General features: G+C 55.3%; 1 protein-coding gene across 1 annotated transcript; it reads left to right on the forward strand.

The window, feature by feature from the left end:
• On the forward strand, positions 1-15,347 carry ILVBL (ilvB acetolactate synthase like). Its single transcript, XM_072360818.1, is given in 20 exon segments — positions 1-14; positions 1,199-1,244; positions 2,541-2,611; positions 2,613-2,663; positions 2,767-2,968; positions 3,598-3,620; positions 3,622-3,726; positions 4,658-4,796; positions 6,503-6,614; positions 6,702-6,801; positions 8,173-8,270; positions 9,190-9,326; positions 9,405-9,539; positions 11,212-11,268; positions 11,271-11,325; positions 13,317-13,486; positions 13,578-13,648; positions 13,743-13,814; positions 13,929-14,034; positions 15,040-15,347. Coding segments are annotated over 18 exon segments (1,875 nt in total). The 5' UTR covers positions 1-14; positions 1,199-1,244; positions 2,541-2,548; the 3' UTR covers positions 15,219-15,347.
• The last annotated feature ends 14 nt before the right edge of the window (positions 15,348-15,361 follow it).

Raw genomic sequence — 15,361 nt, forward strand, 5'->3', positions numbered from 1 at the left:
TCATCCACCCGGAAGTAAGGTGCTGCTGTTGGGGGGGGGGGGTGACCCCCAACGTGTGGGCGTGGCTTCTCCAGGTGTGGGCGTGGCCTCTGCCGTGTGGGCGGGGCTTCCAGGTGTGGGCGGGGCTCTCGTTCCGGAAGTGGCCGCTGGCGGCGGGGGGCAGCGAGGTTGGGGGGGGGGGGGGGGTTTGATATGGGGTGTGATATGGGGGGAGGGGGGTTGATGTGGGGTAGGGAGACAGCATTGGAATGGGGGGGGGCGTGACATGGGGCTGGGGGGGGTGAATATGGGGCTGGGGGGGTTATGGGGCTGGGGGGGGGTGACATGGGGCTGGGGGGGTGACATGGGGCTGGGGGGGTTGATATGGGTCTGGGGGGGTTATGGGGCTGGAGGGGGGAGTGATCTGGGGTTGGGGGGTGACATGGGGCTGTGGGGGTGACATGGGATGGGGGGGTTATGGGGCTGGGGGTGTTGACATGGGGCTGGGGGGGTTGACATGGGGCTGGGGGGGGTGACATGGGGCTGGGGGGGTGACATGGAATGGGGGGGGTGACATGGGGCTGGGGGGGTTGATATGGGTCTGCGGGGGTTATGGGGCTGGAGGACATGGGGCAAGGGGGTGACATTGGGCTGGGGGGTGACATAGGATGGAGGGGTGATATGGGATGGGGGGGTTATGGGGCTGGGGGGGGCTGACATGGGGCTGGGGGGGGTTGACATGGGGCTGGGGGTGGTGACATGGGGCTGGGGGGGTTATGGGGCTGCGGGGGGGTGATATGGGATGTGGGGGTTATAGGGCTGTGAGGGAGGGCTGATATGGGTCGGGGGGGGTTGACATGGGTCTGGTGGGGGTGACATGGAATGGGGGGTTATGGGGCTGGGGGGCAGGGCTGACATGGGGCAGGGGGGTTGATATGGGGTAGTGGGGGGGGAGATGGGGTGACATGGGATGGGGGGGTTATGGGGCTGGGGGTTGTTGATATGGGGCTGAGAGGGGTGACATGGGGCTGGGGGGGGGGGGTGATATTGGACTGAGGGGGATATGGGGCTGAGGGGAGGTGACATGGATCCTAAGGGGGGGGTTAATGGCACCGGGGGTGGGGGGGGTGACATGGGGATAAATGGGGACAGAAGGGTTCCCATTTAGGGGACATGGGATGGATGGGGGCAATAAACCCCCCCCCCCACTTCCCTGCAGGGATCGGACCGTCCCCATTGATTGTCACCTTATTGTCACCCAGCAGGTAAAGTGCCTTAAGGGGGGGGACATGAGCCCATTAATGTCACCCATCCGGTGACATTCTATGGCCCTAAATGGCCACCACAGCCCTTCCCTTGGGGGGTATATGGGGCCGGGTTGGTTATTATCCATCTCTACCTCATCCGGGGGACGCCTTCGTTAGGCTGCAGTTATGCAAATGATCTCGGGGTTTAATTAAACCTGGTGTCAATTGAGCAGCTTTGATTAAGCACCGTCATTGAGCCTGGAGTCGTAAAGCCCATTGGTGGTGGCTCTGGGGGGTGTCCCCATTAGGTGCCACCATATCTCATAGGGGTTCCTTATGGTGGTGTTGGGTTCCCCGTTGGGTTTATCCCTATCCCTCGGTGTCCCGTCCCCATTAGGTGCCACCATATCTCATAGGGGTTCCCTATGGTGGTGTTGGGTGACCCATTGGTGATGTCCCTTCATGTCCCATCCTCATTTGGTGCCACCATATCTCATAGGGCTTCCCTATTGTCTTGTTGGGTGACCCTTTGGGTTTGTCCCCATCCCTCGGTGTCCCATCCCCATTAGATGCCACCACATCTCATAGGGGTTCCTTATGGTGGTGTTGGGTTCCCCGTTGGGTTTGTCCCCATCCCTTGGTGTCCCGTCCCCATTAGGTGACACCACATCTCATAGGGGTTCCCTATTGTCTTGTTGGGTGCCCCGTTGGGTTTGTCACCATCCCTCTGTGTCCCGTCCCCATTAGGTGACACCACATCTCATAGGGGTTCCTTATGGTGGTGTTGGGTGCCCCTTTGGGTTTGTCACCACCTCTTGGTGTCCCATCCTCATTAGGTGCCACCACATCTCAGAGGGGTTCCTTATGGTGGTGTTGGGTGACCCTTTGGTTGTGGTGTTGGATGCCCCTTTGGGTTTGTCACCACCTCTTGGTGTCCTGTCCCCATTAGGTGCCACCATATCTCATAGGGGTTCCCTGTCATGCTGTTGGGTGACCCTTTGGTTGTGGTGTTGGGTTCCCCTTTGGGTTTGTCCCTATCCCTTGGTGTCCCGTCCCCATTAGGTGCCACCATATCTCATAGGGGTTCCCGATGGTGGTGTTGGGTGCCCCGTTGGTGATGTCCCCTCATGTCCCATCCCCATTAGGTGCCACCATATCTCATAGGGGTTCCCTATGGTGGTGTTGGGTGCCCTGTTGGTGACGTCCCCTCATGTCCCATCCTCATTAGATGCCACCATATCTCATAGGGGTTCCCTATTGTGCTGTTGGGTGCCCCTTTGTGTTTGTCCCCATCTCTTGCTGTCCCGTCCTCAGGCACCCCCATGGATCTCCTCCCCGCTCTTGGCTGTGCCCTTGCTGTCCCCCTGGTGACGATGACGTTGGCCCCTCCTGGGAGCAGCCCATCACTTGGGTCTCCTCTACCAGCTCTTCCACAAGGTTGGCTGAAACGACCCCCATTCCCCCCCATTAAAAACCCATCGTTCCAATTCAACCCCAATTCACTTGCACTATATCCCCCCCCTATTCTCTCACCTCCCAGGTGGAACCCAAAAGCCCCCGCCATGGTGGTGAGCTGGTGGCCGACGTCTTGAAGGCTCACGGGGTCCGTTTCGTCTTTGCTTTGGCCGGGGGTCACATCTCCCCCATCTTGGTGGCTGCTGAGAAGGTGGGGATCCGCGTGGTGGACACAAGGCACGAGGCCACCGCCGTCTTCGCCGCCGACGCCGTCTCCAGGCTCTCAGGTATAGGTGGGGGTAGAGTGGAACCTGTAGATGATGGTAGAGCTCGTGGCCAACCCCCGTCGTCTAGGTCTGTAGAGCTCATGGCCAACCCCATCGTCTAGGTCTGTAGAGCTCATGGCCAACCCCATCGTCTAGGTCTGTAGAGCTCATGGCCAACGCTGTCCCTATTCTGTATAGGATGGAGGATTTGGGGTTGTCCCACCCTTATGGGATCCCAATTGAGTGGATCTTTCAGCCATGGGTTTATCCCCATCTTATCCCCCACCCCAAACCAATTTGGGATCTCTAGGGCCAATGGGATGAGTGGAGGTAGATCTCAAGGCCAACATCTTCCTCTTCTCTATAGGGTGGAGGATTTGGGGTTGTCCCACCCTTATGGGATCCCAATTGAGTGGATCTCTTCAGCCATGGGTTTCTCCCCATCCTATCCCCCACCCCAAACCAATTCAGGATCTCCAGGGTCAATGGGATGAGTGGAGGTAGATCTAATGGCCAACACCGTCCTCTTCTCTATAGGATGGAGGATTTGGGGTTGTCCCACCCTTGTGGGATCCCAATTGAGTGGATCTCTCATCCATGGCTTTTCTCCCCATCTTATCCCCCACCCCAAACCCATTCCCATCCTTCAGGTCGTATCGGTGTTGCAGTTGTCCACCGCCGGCCCCGGTGTCACCAACGCTGTGACGGCCATCAAGAACGCCCAGATGGCCGAATCCCCATTGCTACTCATCGGTGGGGCGGCCGCCACGTTGCAGAAGGTCTGTAGGGTGAATAATGGGATTTATGACCCCATATCCCATATTTATGGGGTTGTTTTCACTCCTATTAGGGAACATTCCTATATCGGTGGGGCGGCCACCTCATTGCAGAAGGTCTGTTGGATCAACAGTGGGATTTACGACCCCATATCCCATATTTATGGGGTTTATGGGGTTGTTTTCACTCCTATTAGGGGATGTTCCTATATCAGTGGGGCAGTCGCCTCATTGCAGAAGGTCTGTTGGATCAACAATGGGATTTACGACCCCGTATCCCATATTTATGGGGTTTATGGGGTTGTTTTCACTCCTATTAGGGGACGTTCCTATATCAGTGGGGCAGTCGCCTCATTGCAGAAGGTCTGTAGGATCAACAGTGGGATTTACGACCCCATATCCCATATTTATGGGGTTTATGGGGTTGTTTTCACTCCTATTAGGGGATGTTCCTATATCGGTGGGGTGGCCACCTCATTGTAGAAGGTCTGTAGGATCAACAGTGGGATTTAGGACCCCATATCCCATATTTATGGGGTTGTTTTCACTCCTATTAGGGGACGTTCCTATATCGGTGGGGGCGGCCACCTCATTGTAGAAGGTCTGTTGGATCAACAGTGGGATTTACGACCCCATATCCCATATTTATGGGGTTGTTTTCACTCCTATTAGGGGACGTTCCTATATCGGTGGGGCGGCTGCCACATTGCAGAAGGTCTGTAGGGTGGAAAAAGGGATTTACGATCCCATATCCCATATTTATGGGGTTTAGGAGGTTGTTTTCATTCCTATTAGGGGACGTTCCTATATCGGTGGGGCGGCCACCTCATTGCAGAAGGTCTGTAGGATCAACAGTGGGATTTACAACCCCATATCCCATATTTATGGGGCTTAGGGGGTTGTTTTCACTCACATATGGGGGATATTCCTATAGGGCCGTGGAGCTCTGCAGGACATCGACCAGCTGTCCCTCTTTAGGACGCTGTGTAAGGCGTGCGTCTCGGTGCGCACCGTGCGTCGCATCGTCCCCACTCTCCGCCAAGCCATCGTCACCGCGCAGTCGGGGACCCCAGGTATAAAGAGGGGGACCCCAAAACCCACCCCATATGAGGATTTAGGGTCACCTCAGTCCCCTATAGGGTGCCATTATGGGGCGATGCTTTAGGTGCTGTTGGTGTCAACCACATAACGCTCATTGTTTGGGGTCCCCCTCACCCCATATCCCACCCAATTGTTTAGGAACCCCCAGTACATCATGGGGGACACCCTAATACCACCCCATATGGGGATTTAGGGTCACCTCAATCCCTCTATAGGTGCCATTATGGGGCGATGCTTTGGGCGCTGTTTGGTGTCGACCCCATAACACTCATTGTTTGGGGTCCCCTCACCCCATATCCCACCCAACTGTTTAGGACCCCCCAATACAACATGGGGACACCCTAATACCACCCCATATGAGGATTTAGGGTGCCCTCAATCCCCTATAGGTGCCATTATGGGATGATGCTTTGGGTGCTGTTGGTGTCCACCCCATAACGCTCATCCTTTGGGGTCCTCTCACCCCATATCCCACCTTCACCACAGTATGGTTTGGGACCCCCAATACAACATATGGACAACCCAGACCCACCCCATATGAGGATTTAGGGTGCCCTCAATCCCCTATAGGTACCATTATGGGGTGATGCTTTGGGTGCTGTTGGTGTTGACCCCACAACGCTCATTGTTTGGGGTCCCCTCACCCCATATCCCACCCAACTGTTTAGGACCCCCCAATACAACATGGGGACACCCTAATACCACCCCATATGAGGATTTAGGGTGCCCTCAATCCCCTATAGGTACCATTATGGGGTGATGCTTTGGGTGCTGTTGGTGTCAACCCCATAACGCTCATCCTTTGGGGTCCCCTCACCCGATATTGCACCCAATTGTTTAGGACCCCCCAATACAACATGGGGACACCCTAATACCACCCCATATGGGGATTTAGGGGTCACCTCAATCCCCTATAGGTGCCATTATGGGGCGATGCTTTGGGTGCTGTTGGTGTTGACCCCACAACGCTCATTGTTTGGGGTCCCCTCACCCCATATCCCACCTTCACCACAGTATGGTTTGGGACCCCCAATACAACATATGGACAACCCAGACCCACCCCATATGAGGATTTAGGGTGCCCTCAATCCCCTATAGGTACCATTATGGGGTGATGCTTTGGGTGCTGTTGGTGTCAACCCCATAACGCTCATCCTTTGGGGTCCCCTCACCTGATATTGCACCCAATTGTTTAGGACCCCCAATACAACATGGGGACTCCCTAATACCACCCCATATGAGGATTTAGGGTGCCCTCAATCCCCTATAGGTGCCATTATGGGGCGATGCTTTGGGTGCTGTTGGTGTTGACCCCTCAACGCTCATTGTTTGGGGTCCCCTCACCCCATATCCCACCCAATTGTTTAGGAACCCCAGTACAACATGGGGACACCCCAGAGCCACCCCATATGAGGATTTAGGGTCACCTCATTCCCCTATAGGTGCCATTATGGGGCGATGCTTTGGGCGCTGTTGGTGTCGACCCCATAACACTCATTGTTTGGGGTCCCCTCACCCCATATCCCACCCAACTGTTTAGGACCCCCAATACAACATGGGGACACCCTAATACCACCCCATATGAGGATTTAGGGTCACCTCATTCCCATGGGTGCCATTTTGGGGTTGTCACCCCATAACCTTTCCCTTTTGGGGTCACCCCCATAATCCCCTATAGGTCCCGTCTTCGTGGAGCTCCCCATCGACGTCCTTTACCCCTTCCACGTGGTAGAAAAGGAGGTGGGAGGCCCTAAAAGGACCCAAGGGCTGCGGGGGAAGCTGGTCCATTGGTGAGCCCCCATCCCACCCCCACCCATGGGTGCTCCCAGTGACCCCATAGGGCTGAACTCCCCCTTCAAACATCCCCTTTATCCCAGGTACCTCCAGAATTACGTCCGTAACCTCTTTGCTGGCGCGTGGGAGAGCAGGGATGTCACCCCATTGCCCGTCAAGGTGCCTCTGGCCACCGAGGATGAGGTTGGGTTTGTCCCTTATAACTGCATCTGTTGGGGGTCCAGTTGGTTGGGTTTGGGGGCTGGGTGGGGTTAATGATGGAGACGTTATTGGGGGTGGGGGGGGGAGGTGATGGAGCCAATTTTGGGGGGTGATGGAGCCACTTTTAGGGTAAGATTGAGCCACATTTTAGGAGATGATTGAGCCACATTTTGGGGGTGACAGAGCCACTTTAAGGGGATGATGGAGCCACATTTTAGGGGATGATTGAGTCACATTTTAGGGATGATTGAGCCACTTTTAAGGGATGATTGAGCCACTTTTAGGGGGTGGTTGAGCCACGTTTTGGGGTCGATTGAGGCACATTTTGGGGGATGATTGAGCCACTTTTAGGGGGTAATTGAGTCACATTTTGGGGTCGATTGAGCTACTTTTAGGGGACGATTGAGCCACATTTTGGGGGATGATTGAGTCACATTTTGGGGGGTGACAGAGCCACATTTTAGGGGATGATTGAGCCACATTTTAAGGATGATTGAGGCACATTTTGGGGATGATTGAGCCACTTTTAAGGGGATGATGGAGCCACATTTTGGGGTCGATTGAGCCACATTTTAGGGGATGATTGAACCACATTTTGGGGGTGACGGAACCACTTTAAGGGGATGATGGAGCCACATTTTAGGGGATGATTGAGTCACATTTTAGGGGATGATTGAGCCACTTTTAAGGGATGATTGAGCCACTTTTAGGGGGTGGTTGAGCCACGTTTTGGGGTCGATTGAGCCACATTTTGGGGGGTGACGGAGCCACTTTAAGGGGATGATGGAGCCACATTTTAGGAGATGATTGAGTCACATTTTGGGGTCGATTGAGCTACTTTTAGGGGACGATTGAGCCACATTTTAGGAGATGATTGAGCCACATTTTGGGGATGATTGAGCCACATGTTAAGGATGATTGAGCCACTTTTAAGGGATGATTGAGCCAATTTTAGGGGATGATTGAGCCACTTCTAGGGGATGATTGAGTTACATCTTGGGGATGATTGAGCTACTTTTAGGGGGTAATTGAGTCACATTTTGGGGTCGATTGAGCCACATTTTAAGGATGATTGAGCCACATTTTAGGGGATGATTTGTAGCCTACATTTTAAGGATGATTGAGCCACATTTTGGGGTTGATTGAGCTACTTTTAGGGGATGATTGAGCAGTGCTTGAGGTGCATAAGGAATGAGTTTTGGGGACTATTCAGCTTAGTTTGGGGCTGAACGGAGCCACTTTTTGGGGGGCATCCAAGCAAGCCAGGTTTAGTGTCCATCAAAGATGGGATTTGGGGCCAATTCAGCCTGTTTTGGGATGGTCTGATGGAGCCGTTTTTGGGGGGGGTGTCAGATTCAGTCCTGTGCTGAGCTGGTGAGCCGTGCCAAGAAGCCATTGGTGCTGGTGGGCAGCCAGGCCATGTTGCCACCAACACCAGCCGAGGAGCTCAGGTGAGTTTGGTGACAGAGGTTATGGGGTGAATGAGCCAGCCCAGGGATATGGGGGTCAGGTTGAGGTTTGGGGATGGAGCGGGTGGTTTGGGGTCAACTGGGGCTCTTAGGGGATGGGACACCCTGTTTGGAGATGGATGGAGGGGCTGGTTTGGGGCTGGAGGGGGAGCTAGTTTAGGGGTGGAGGGACTGGTTTGGGAATGGAGGAGATAGTTTGGGGTTGGAGGAGCTGGTTTGGGGATGGAGGAGATGTTTTGGGATGGAGAGGCTGTTTTGGGGATGGAAGGGCTGGTTTGGGGACAGAGGGGGAGGTTTGGGGTCAACTGAGATTCTTAGGGGATGGGGCACCCTGTTTGGAGATGGATGGAGGGGCTGGTTTGGGGCTGGAGGGGGAGTAGGTTTGGGGATGGAAGGGCTGGAGGGGCTGGTTTGGGGATGGGGGAACTGGTTTGGGAATGGGGGAGCTGGTTTGGGGTCAACTGGGATTCTTAGGGGATGGGACACCCAGTTTGGAGATGGATGGAGGGGGCTGGTTTGAAACTGGAGGGGCAGTAGGTTTGGGGCTGGAGGGCTGGAGGGGGAGCTGGTTTGGGGCTGGAGGGACTGGTTTGGGAATGGGGGAACTGGTTTGGGGATGGAGGGGCTGGTTTGGGGGCAACCGAACGTCTTTGGATGTGGATTGTTTAGTTTGGGGACAAATGGGGTGTTTTGGGGACAGTGGAAGGGATTTGGGGACAGCCAATGATTTGGGGTCGGAATCAGCCACGTTGGCCATGACTTCGTGACCTTTTGGGTCCAACCAAGCTGATTTTTGGGTTCCAACCATGCCAACATTTCTTCCCCCAATCGAACCCATTGGAAATCTCAACCGGGCCTTTTCTTTTTGGGGCTAATCCATCTGCTTTTGGGGCTCACACAGGGACGCCTTGGAAGCCTTGGGCATCCCCTGTTACCTCGGTGGGGCAGCACGGGGGCTTCTACCCCCCAACAGCCCCCTCCTCCTTCGCCACAACCGCCGCGACGCCCTACGCGACGCCGACCTGGTGCTGCTGGCAGGTGGGTCCCCATAGGCTGGGATGGCATTTGGGGTCCCCCTTTTGTCCCCATATCTCATCCCTTTTTATCACCCCGAAGGTTCCGTGTGTGATTTCCGCCTCTCTTATGGGAGGCTCTTTGGTCGTGGGGCCGCCATCGTCACCGTCAACCGGGATCGGGTTCAGCTCCTACGTAACGCTGATGTCTTTTGGAGGCCACGACTCGCCGTGCAAGGTGACCCCAACCCCATTGACATCCCTTTGCTATGGGGTGATGGCCCCCATCCAGCCCTGTGCCGTAGTATTGAGGGGCTGAAAGGGGTTGTGGGGTCCGACGGAGCCGCTTTGGGGTCCAAGTAAGGAAGGTTTGGGGTTGAGCAGAGTTTGGGGTCAATTCATCCATTTTTGATGGCCAACCGAGCATGTTTTGTGTTGAGTTGGGTTTTGGGGTCAGTTTGACTTGGTTTGGGGTTGAGCAGAGCTGAGGTTTGGGGTCAATTCATCCGCTTTTGATGGCCAACTGAGCATGTTTTGAGTTGGGATTGGGGGTCAATTTGATTGGGTTTAGGTTGAGCAGAGTTGAAGTTTGGGTCAGTTCATCCATTTTTGATGGCCAGCTGAGCTTGTTTTGTGTTGAGTTGGGTTTTGGGTCAGTTTGACTGGATTTGGGGTCAATTCATCCATTTTTGATGGCCACTGAGCATGTTTTGCGTTGAGTTGGGTTTTGGGGTTGGTTTGACTGGATTTGGGGTTGAGCAGAACTGAGGTTTGGGGTCAGTTCATCCATTTTCAATGCCCAACTGAACATGTTCTGTGTCGATTTGGCTTTTGGGGTAGATTTGACTGGGTTTGGGGTCAGTTCATCCACTTTTGATGGCCAACTGAGCATGTTTTGTGTTGAGTTGGGTTTTGGGGTCAGTTTGACTGGGTTTGGGGTCAATTCATCCACTATTGATGGCCAACCGAGCATGTTTTGTGTTGAGTTGGGTTTTGGGGTCGGTTTGACTGGGTTTGGGGTCAGTTCATCCATTTTGATGGCCAACTGAGCATATTTTGTGTTGAGTTGGGTTTTGGGGTCAGTTTGACTGGGGGATTGGGAATTTGGGGTTGAGCAGAGCTGAGTTTTGGGGTCAATTAATCCACTTTTGATGGCCAACTGAGCATGTTTTGAGTTGGGATTGGGGGTCGATTTGATTGGGTTTAGGTTGAGCAGAGCTGAGGTTTGGGGTCAATTCATCCGCTTTTGATGGCCAGCTGAGCATGTTTTGTGTTGAGTTGGGTTTTGGGGTGTTATTAATTCTTGGTTTGACTGGATTTGGGGTTGAGCAGAGCTGAGGTTTGGGGTCAGTTCATCCATTTTCAATGCCCAACTGAACATGTTTTGTGTTGAGTTGGGTTTTGGGGTCGGTTTGACTGGGTTTGGGGTTCAGCTGATCCATTCTTTAGGATCCAACCAAGGCAAATATAGAACGCAACAGATTTGGGGTTATTTCAGCCAGATTTGGGATTCCTTTCAGAGACTTTTTGGGGTCCAGCTGAGCCAGATTGGGAAGTCAACAGAACTGAGTTTTGGGGCCATTTCAGCTGGATTTGGGACCCAACTGAGCCAGATGTTGGCTTCCAAGCAAGCCAGCTATGGGATCCAATAGAACTTTTGGGGTCAATTCACTTAGTTTTGGTGCCACTTTTGGAGGCCCCAAAAACCAAAGTTCAGAGTCCAAACAGAGTCGAGTTTAGGGTCAATTCAGCCAGTTTTGGGGCTCGAAGGAGCCATTTTTGAGGGGGTCCAACCAACATAGGTATAGGGTCAAACAGAACTGGGTTTTGGGTGCAATGCAGCGGGGTTTGGGGTTGGATGGATAGGGTTTGTGTGGTGGTGGATGGGGCGAGCTGTGTGTTCAATGCAGGTGATGCCGCCTCATTCGTGGTGGGGCTGGCACGGAGGCTGAGGGGCTTCTCCTGCCCATAGAATGGCTGCAGGGTCTGCAGGAGGCTGAGCAGCGCAAGGAGAAGGCAAACAGGTGAGTGGAGGGGGGTGGGGATGGGGATGGGATGGGGGTGGGTATGGGGATGGAGGGGATGGGGGTGGAGGTGATGGGGGTGGAGGGGATGGGGATGGAGATGATGATGGGGATGGGATGGGGGGGTGGGCATGGGATGGAGGGGTGATGATGGGGATGGAGGTGATGATGGGAATGGAGGTGATGATGGGGATGGGATGAGGGGGTGGGTATGGGGATGGAGGGGATGGGGGTGGAGGTGATGGGGATGGAGGGGATGGAGATGATGATGGGGATGGGATGGGGGGTGGGCATTGGGATGGAGGGGATGGGGATGGAGGTGATGATGGGGATGATGGAGATGGAGGTGATGGTGGGGACGATGGGGATGGAGATGATGGGGATGGAGGTGATGATGAGGATGGGGTGGGGGGTGGGTGTGGGGATGGAGGGGATGGGGGATGGAGGTGATGATGGGGATGGAGAGGATGATGGGGATGGAGATGGTGATGGGGATGGAGGTGATGATGGGGATGGAGGGGATGATGATGGGGATGACAGGGATGGAGGTGATGGGAATGGAGATGATGATGGGAATGGAGGGGATGGGGATGGAGGTGATGATGGGGATGAAGGTGATGATGGGATGGAGGGGATGATGAGGATGGAGGGGATGATGGGGATGGAATGAGGGGTGGGTATGGGGATGGAGGGGATGGGGATGGAGGTGATGATGGGGATGAAGGTGATGATGGGGATGACAGGGATGGAAGTGATGGGAATGGAGATGATGATGGGGATGGAGGAGATGGTGGGGATGATGGGGATGGAGATGATGATGGGAATGGAAGGTGATGGGGTTGGAGGTGATGATGGGGATGGAGGGGATGATGGGGATGGGGATGATGGGGATGGAGGTGATGATGGGGATGAAGGTGATGATGGGGATGGAGATGGTGATGGGGATGGAGATGGTGATGGGATGGAGATGGTGATGGGGATGGAGATGGTGATGGGATGGAGGGATGATGATGATGGGGATGATGGGGATGGAGGTGATGATGGGGATGGAGGTGATGGGGATGGAGATGGTGATGGGGATGGAGGGGATGATGATTGGCATGATGGGGATGGTGGTGATGGTGGGGATGATGGGGATGGAGATGATGATGGGGATGGAGGTGATGATGGGGATGGAGGTGATGATGGGAATGGAGGTGATGATGGGGATGAAGGTGATGATGGGGATGGAGGGGATGGTGATGATGGGGATGATGATGATGGGGGTGATGGGGATGGAGGGGATGGTGGGGATGTGCTGGGTTTGGTGGAGGTGACAGGCATTGGGATGGGGACCAGGATGGACACGGGGTTGGGGACTGGGATGAGATGGGGGTAGGGATGGGGAGAAGAGCAGGCACTGTGATAGAGATGGGTGTGGGTACAGGGAAGAACATGGGGATGGGGAGCAGGATTGGGATGTGGAGAAGCTTGGGGACAAGGGGACAAGGGGACGGATGGAGGCTGAGATGGGGGTGGGGACAGTGATGGATCTGGGTAGGTGACAGGAATGGGGGTGGGGACAAACAGGGATGAGGGATCGTTTGGGGCTTGGGACCGAAATGGGGACAAGGATTGGCATCAAGGTGGGGTCAGGTGTGGGGAGGAGGGTTGGTTTAGGGATGGAGATGGGGACGAGGACAGGAGTCAGGGTAGGGAAGGTGCCAGGTATGGGGAAAGGGATGGGGGCAGGTGTGGGAACGGGGACAAGGACAGACATAGGGAAGATGGGGGACAGGGGCAGCAGCTTCCGTAAGCAGTGAGGGGGTCCTGTGTCCATTTTTTGGGGGGGGAAACTCCATTTCGGGTTCTCAGCCCATTTTGGGGGTGGGAAACCTCAGCCAGTTTGGGCAGCTCCCATCCCAACACCAAAGCACAACCCCATCTCTGCTTTGGGGGCACCCCAGCTCACCTCTTTGGGGTTATGGGGGGGGGGGGTTTCTCCCCATAAGAGAGAAGGCGAAGACCCCAACCACGCAGCACTTGAACCCCATGGATCTGCTGTACCATCTGGATGCGTTGCTGCCCCCCGAGAGCCTCTTGGTGGCCGATGGGGGGGACTTTGTGGGCACCGCAGCCTACATCGTGCGTCCCCGACGGCCCCTCTCTTGGCTGGACCCTGGTGAGGACCCCCCCCCAAACAGCGTGGTGTCACCTATGGGGGCCATCCCAAGGGTGACCCCAGTCATGGCTGGTTCTTATGGTGCCTATAGGTGCTTTTGGCACGCTGGGGGTCGGAGCTGGATTCGCTTTGGGTGCCAAACTGTGCCGACCCGAAGCGGAGGTAAAAGGGGTTTTGGGGAGGGGGGACATGGGGGGATGTAGGGTTTGGGGACGGCAGGGTGACATTTGTCACCTCTTTGGTGTCACGTCACCAGGTTTGGATCATTTATGGGGACGGCTCGTTGGGTTACAGCCTGGTGGAGTTCGACACCTTCGTGCGGCACAAGGTGAGGTGGCACCTCAATGGGGTCTTATATGGGGGGGGGGGTCTATGGGGAGGGGGATGGGACGTGGGGTGTCGTGTCCCCATCATGGGGTGACCCCGTGCTCTGTCCCTATAGACTCCCGTCATTGCGTTGGTGGGTAATGATGCGTGCTGGAGCCAGATTGCCCGCGAGCAGGTGGCCATGCTGGGCAGCAACGTGGCTTGTGGCCTTGAGTTTGTGGGTGAGCAACGTCCCCTCTTGTCCCCAATGGGTTTAGGGTCCCATCTCTCCCCATATGGGGACACTCGGTGGCACTGTGACACTGTGGGTTGGGTTGGGCTGTGCCTGGTGGCACTGTGGTGCCTTGGATTGGGTCATGCTTGGTGGCATTGCTGTCACCCTTAGGATCAGGCCCAGAGTGTGCCATGTCCCATGTCCCCATGTCCCCCTTTGTGGTCCTATTGTCACCCTTAGGACCAAGCTCAGACTGTGCCATGTCCCATGTCCCCCTTTGTGGCCCTATTGTCACCCTGAGGCTCAGGCTCAGACTGTGCCATGTCCCATGTCCTCAAGGCATCCTTTGTGGCCCTATTGTCACCCTTAGGACCAAGCTCAGACTGTGCCATGTCCCATGTCCCCATGTCCCCCTTTGTGGCCCTATTGTCACCCTTAGGACCAAGATCAGACTGTGCCATGTCCCGTGTCCCCATGTCCCCCTTCGTGGCCCTATTGTCACCCCTTGGCTCAGGCTCAGTCTGTGCCACATCCAGTGTCCCCAAGGCACCCCTTGTGGCCCTATTGTCACCCTTAGGATCAGGCTCAGACTGTGCCATGTCCCATGTCCCCATGTCCCCCTTTGTGGCCCTATTGTCACCCTTAGGATCAAGCTCAGACTGTGCCATGTCCTATGTCCCCATGTCCCCCTTTGTGGCCCTATTGTCACCCTTTGGGTCAGGCCATGCTGGGTGACATCACCACCCTAAGCTTGGGGGGGGGGGTCAATCTACACCCATCAGCCCTACATCCCCCTTCCTATGGGGTAGGTGGGGGGTCAATCTACACCCATCAGCCCTACATCCCCCTTTCTATGGGGCAGGTGGGGGGTCGATCTGCACCCATCAGCCCTACATCCCCCTTTCTATGGGGCAGGTGGGGGGTCGATCTGCACCCATCAGCCCTACATCCCCCTTCCTATGGGGCAGGTGACAAAGCTATGTCACTTTATGTCCCCCCCCCATCCTTCCAGATTACCACGCAGCAGCCGAAGCGTTGGGAGCCAAAGGTTTCCTGTTGGGTCGTTCCGACCTCCACCAGCTGGACTCGGTGCTGCGCAGCGCTCAGGACCAATGCAGCCGGGGCCGTCCCGTCCTCATCAACGCCCTCATTGGCAAAACGGATTTCCGCGACGGCTCCATCTCCGTATAAGGGACCTTCCATCTCCCCTATAGGGGCTGTGCTCTGCTATATGCTCTGCTCTGCCCTATAGGGGCGCACGGAGCCAATGCGGTGCTGGTACTGAAGGCAGAGCTGGAATAAAGCAGCACCGGGTACCCGACAGCGTGACATTG

This window comes from Excalfactoria chinensis, unplaced genomic scaffold (assembly GCF_039878825.1).
Source record: "Excalfactoria chinensis isolate bCotChi1 unplaced genomic scaffold, bCotChi1.hap2 Scaffold_342, whole genome shotgun sequence".
Classification (NCBI taxonomy): domain Eukaryota; kingdom Metazoa; phylum Chordata; class Aves; order Galliformes; family Phasianidae; genus Excalfactoria; species Excalfactoria chinensis.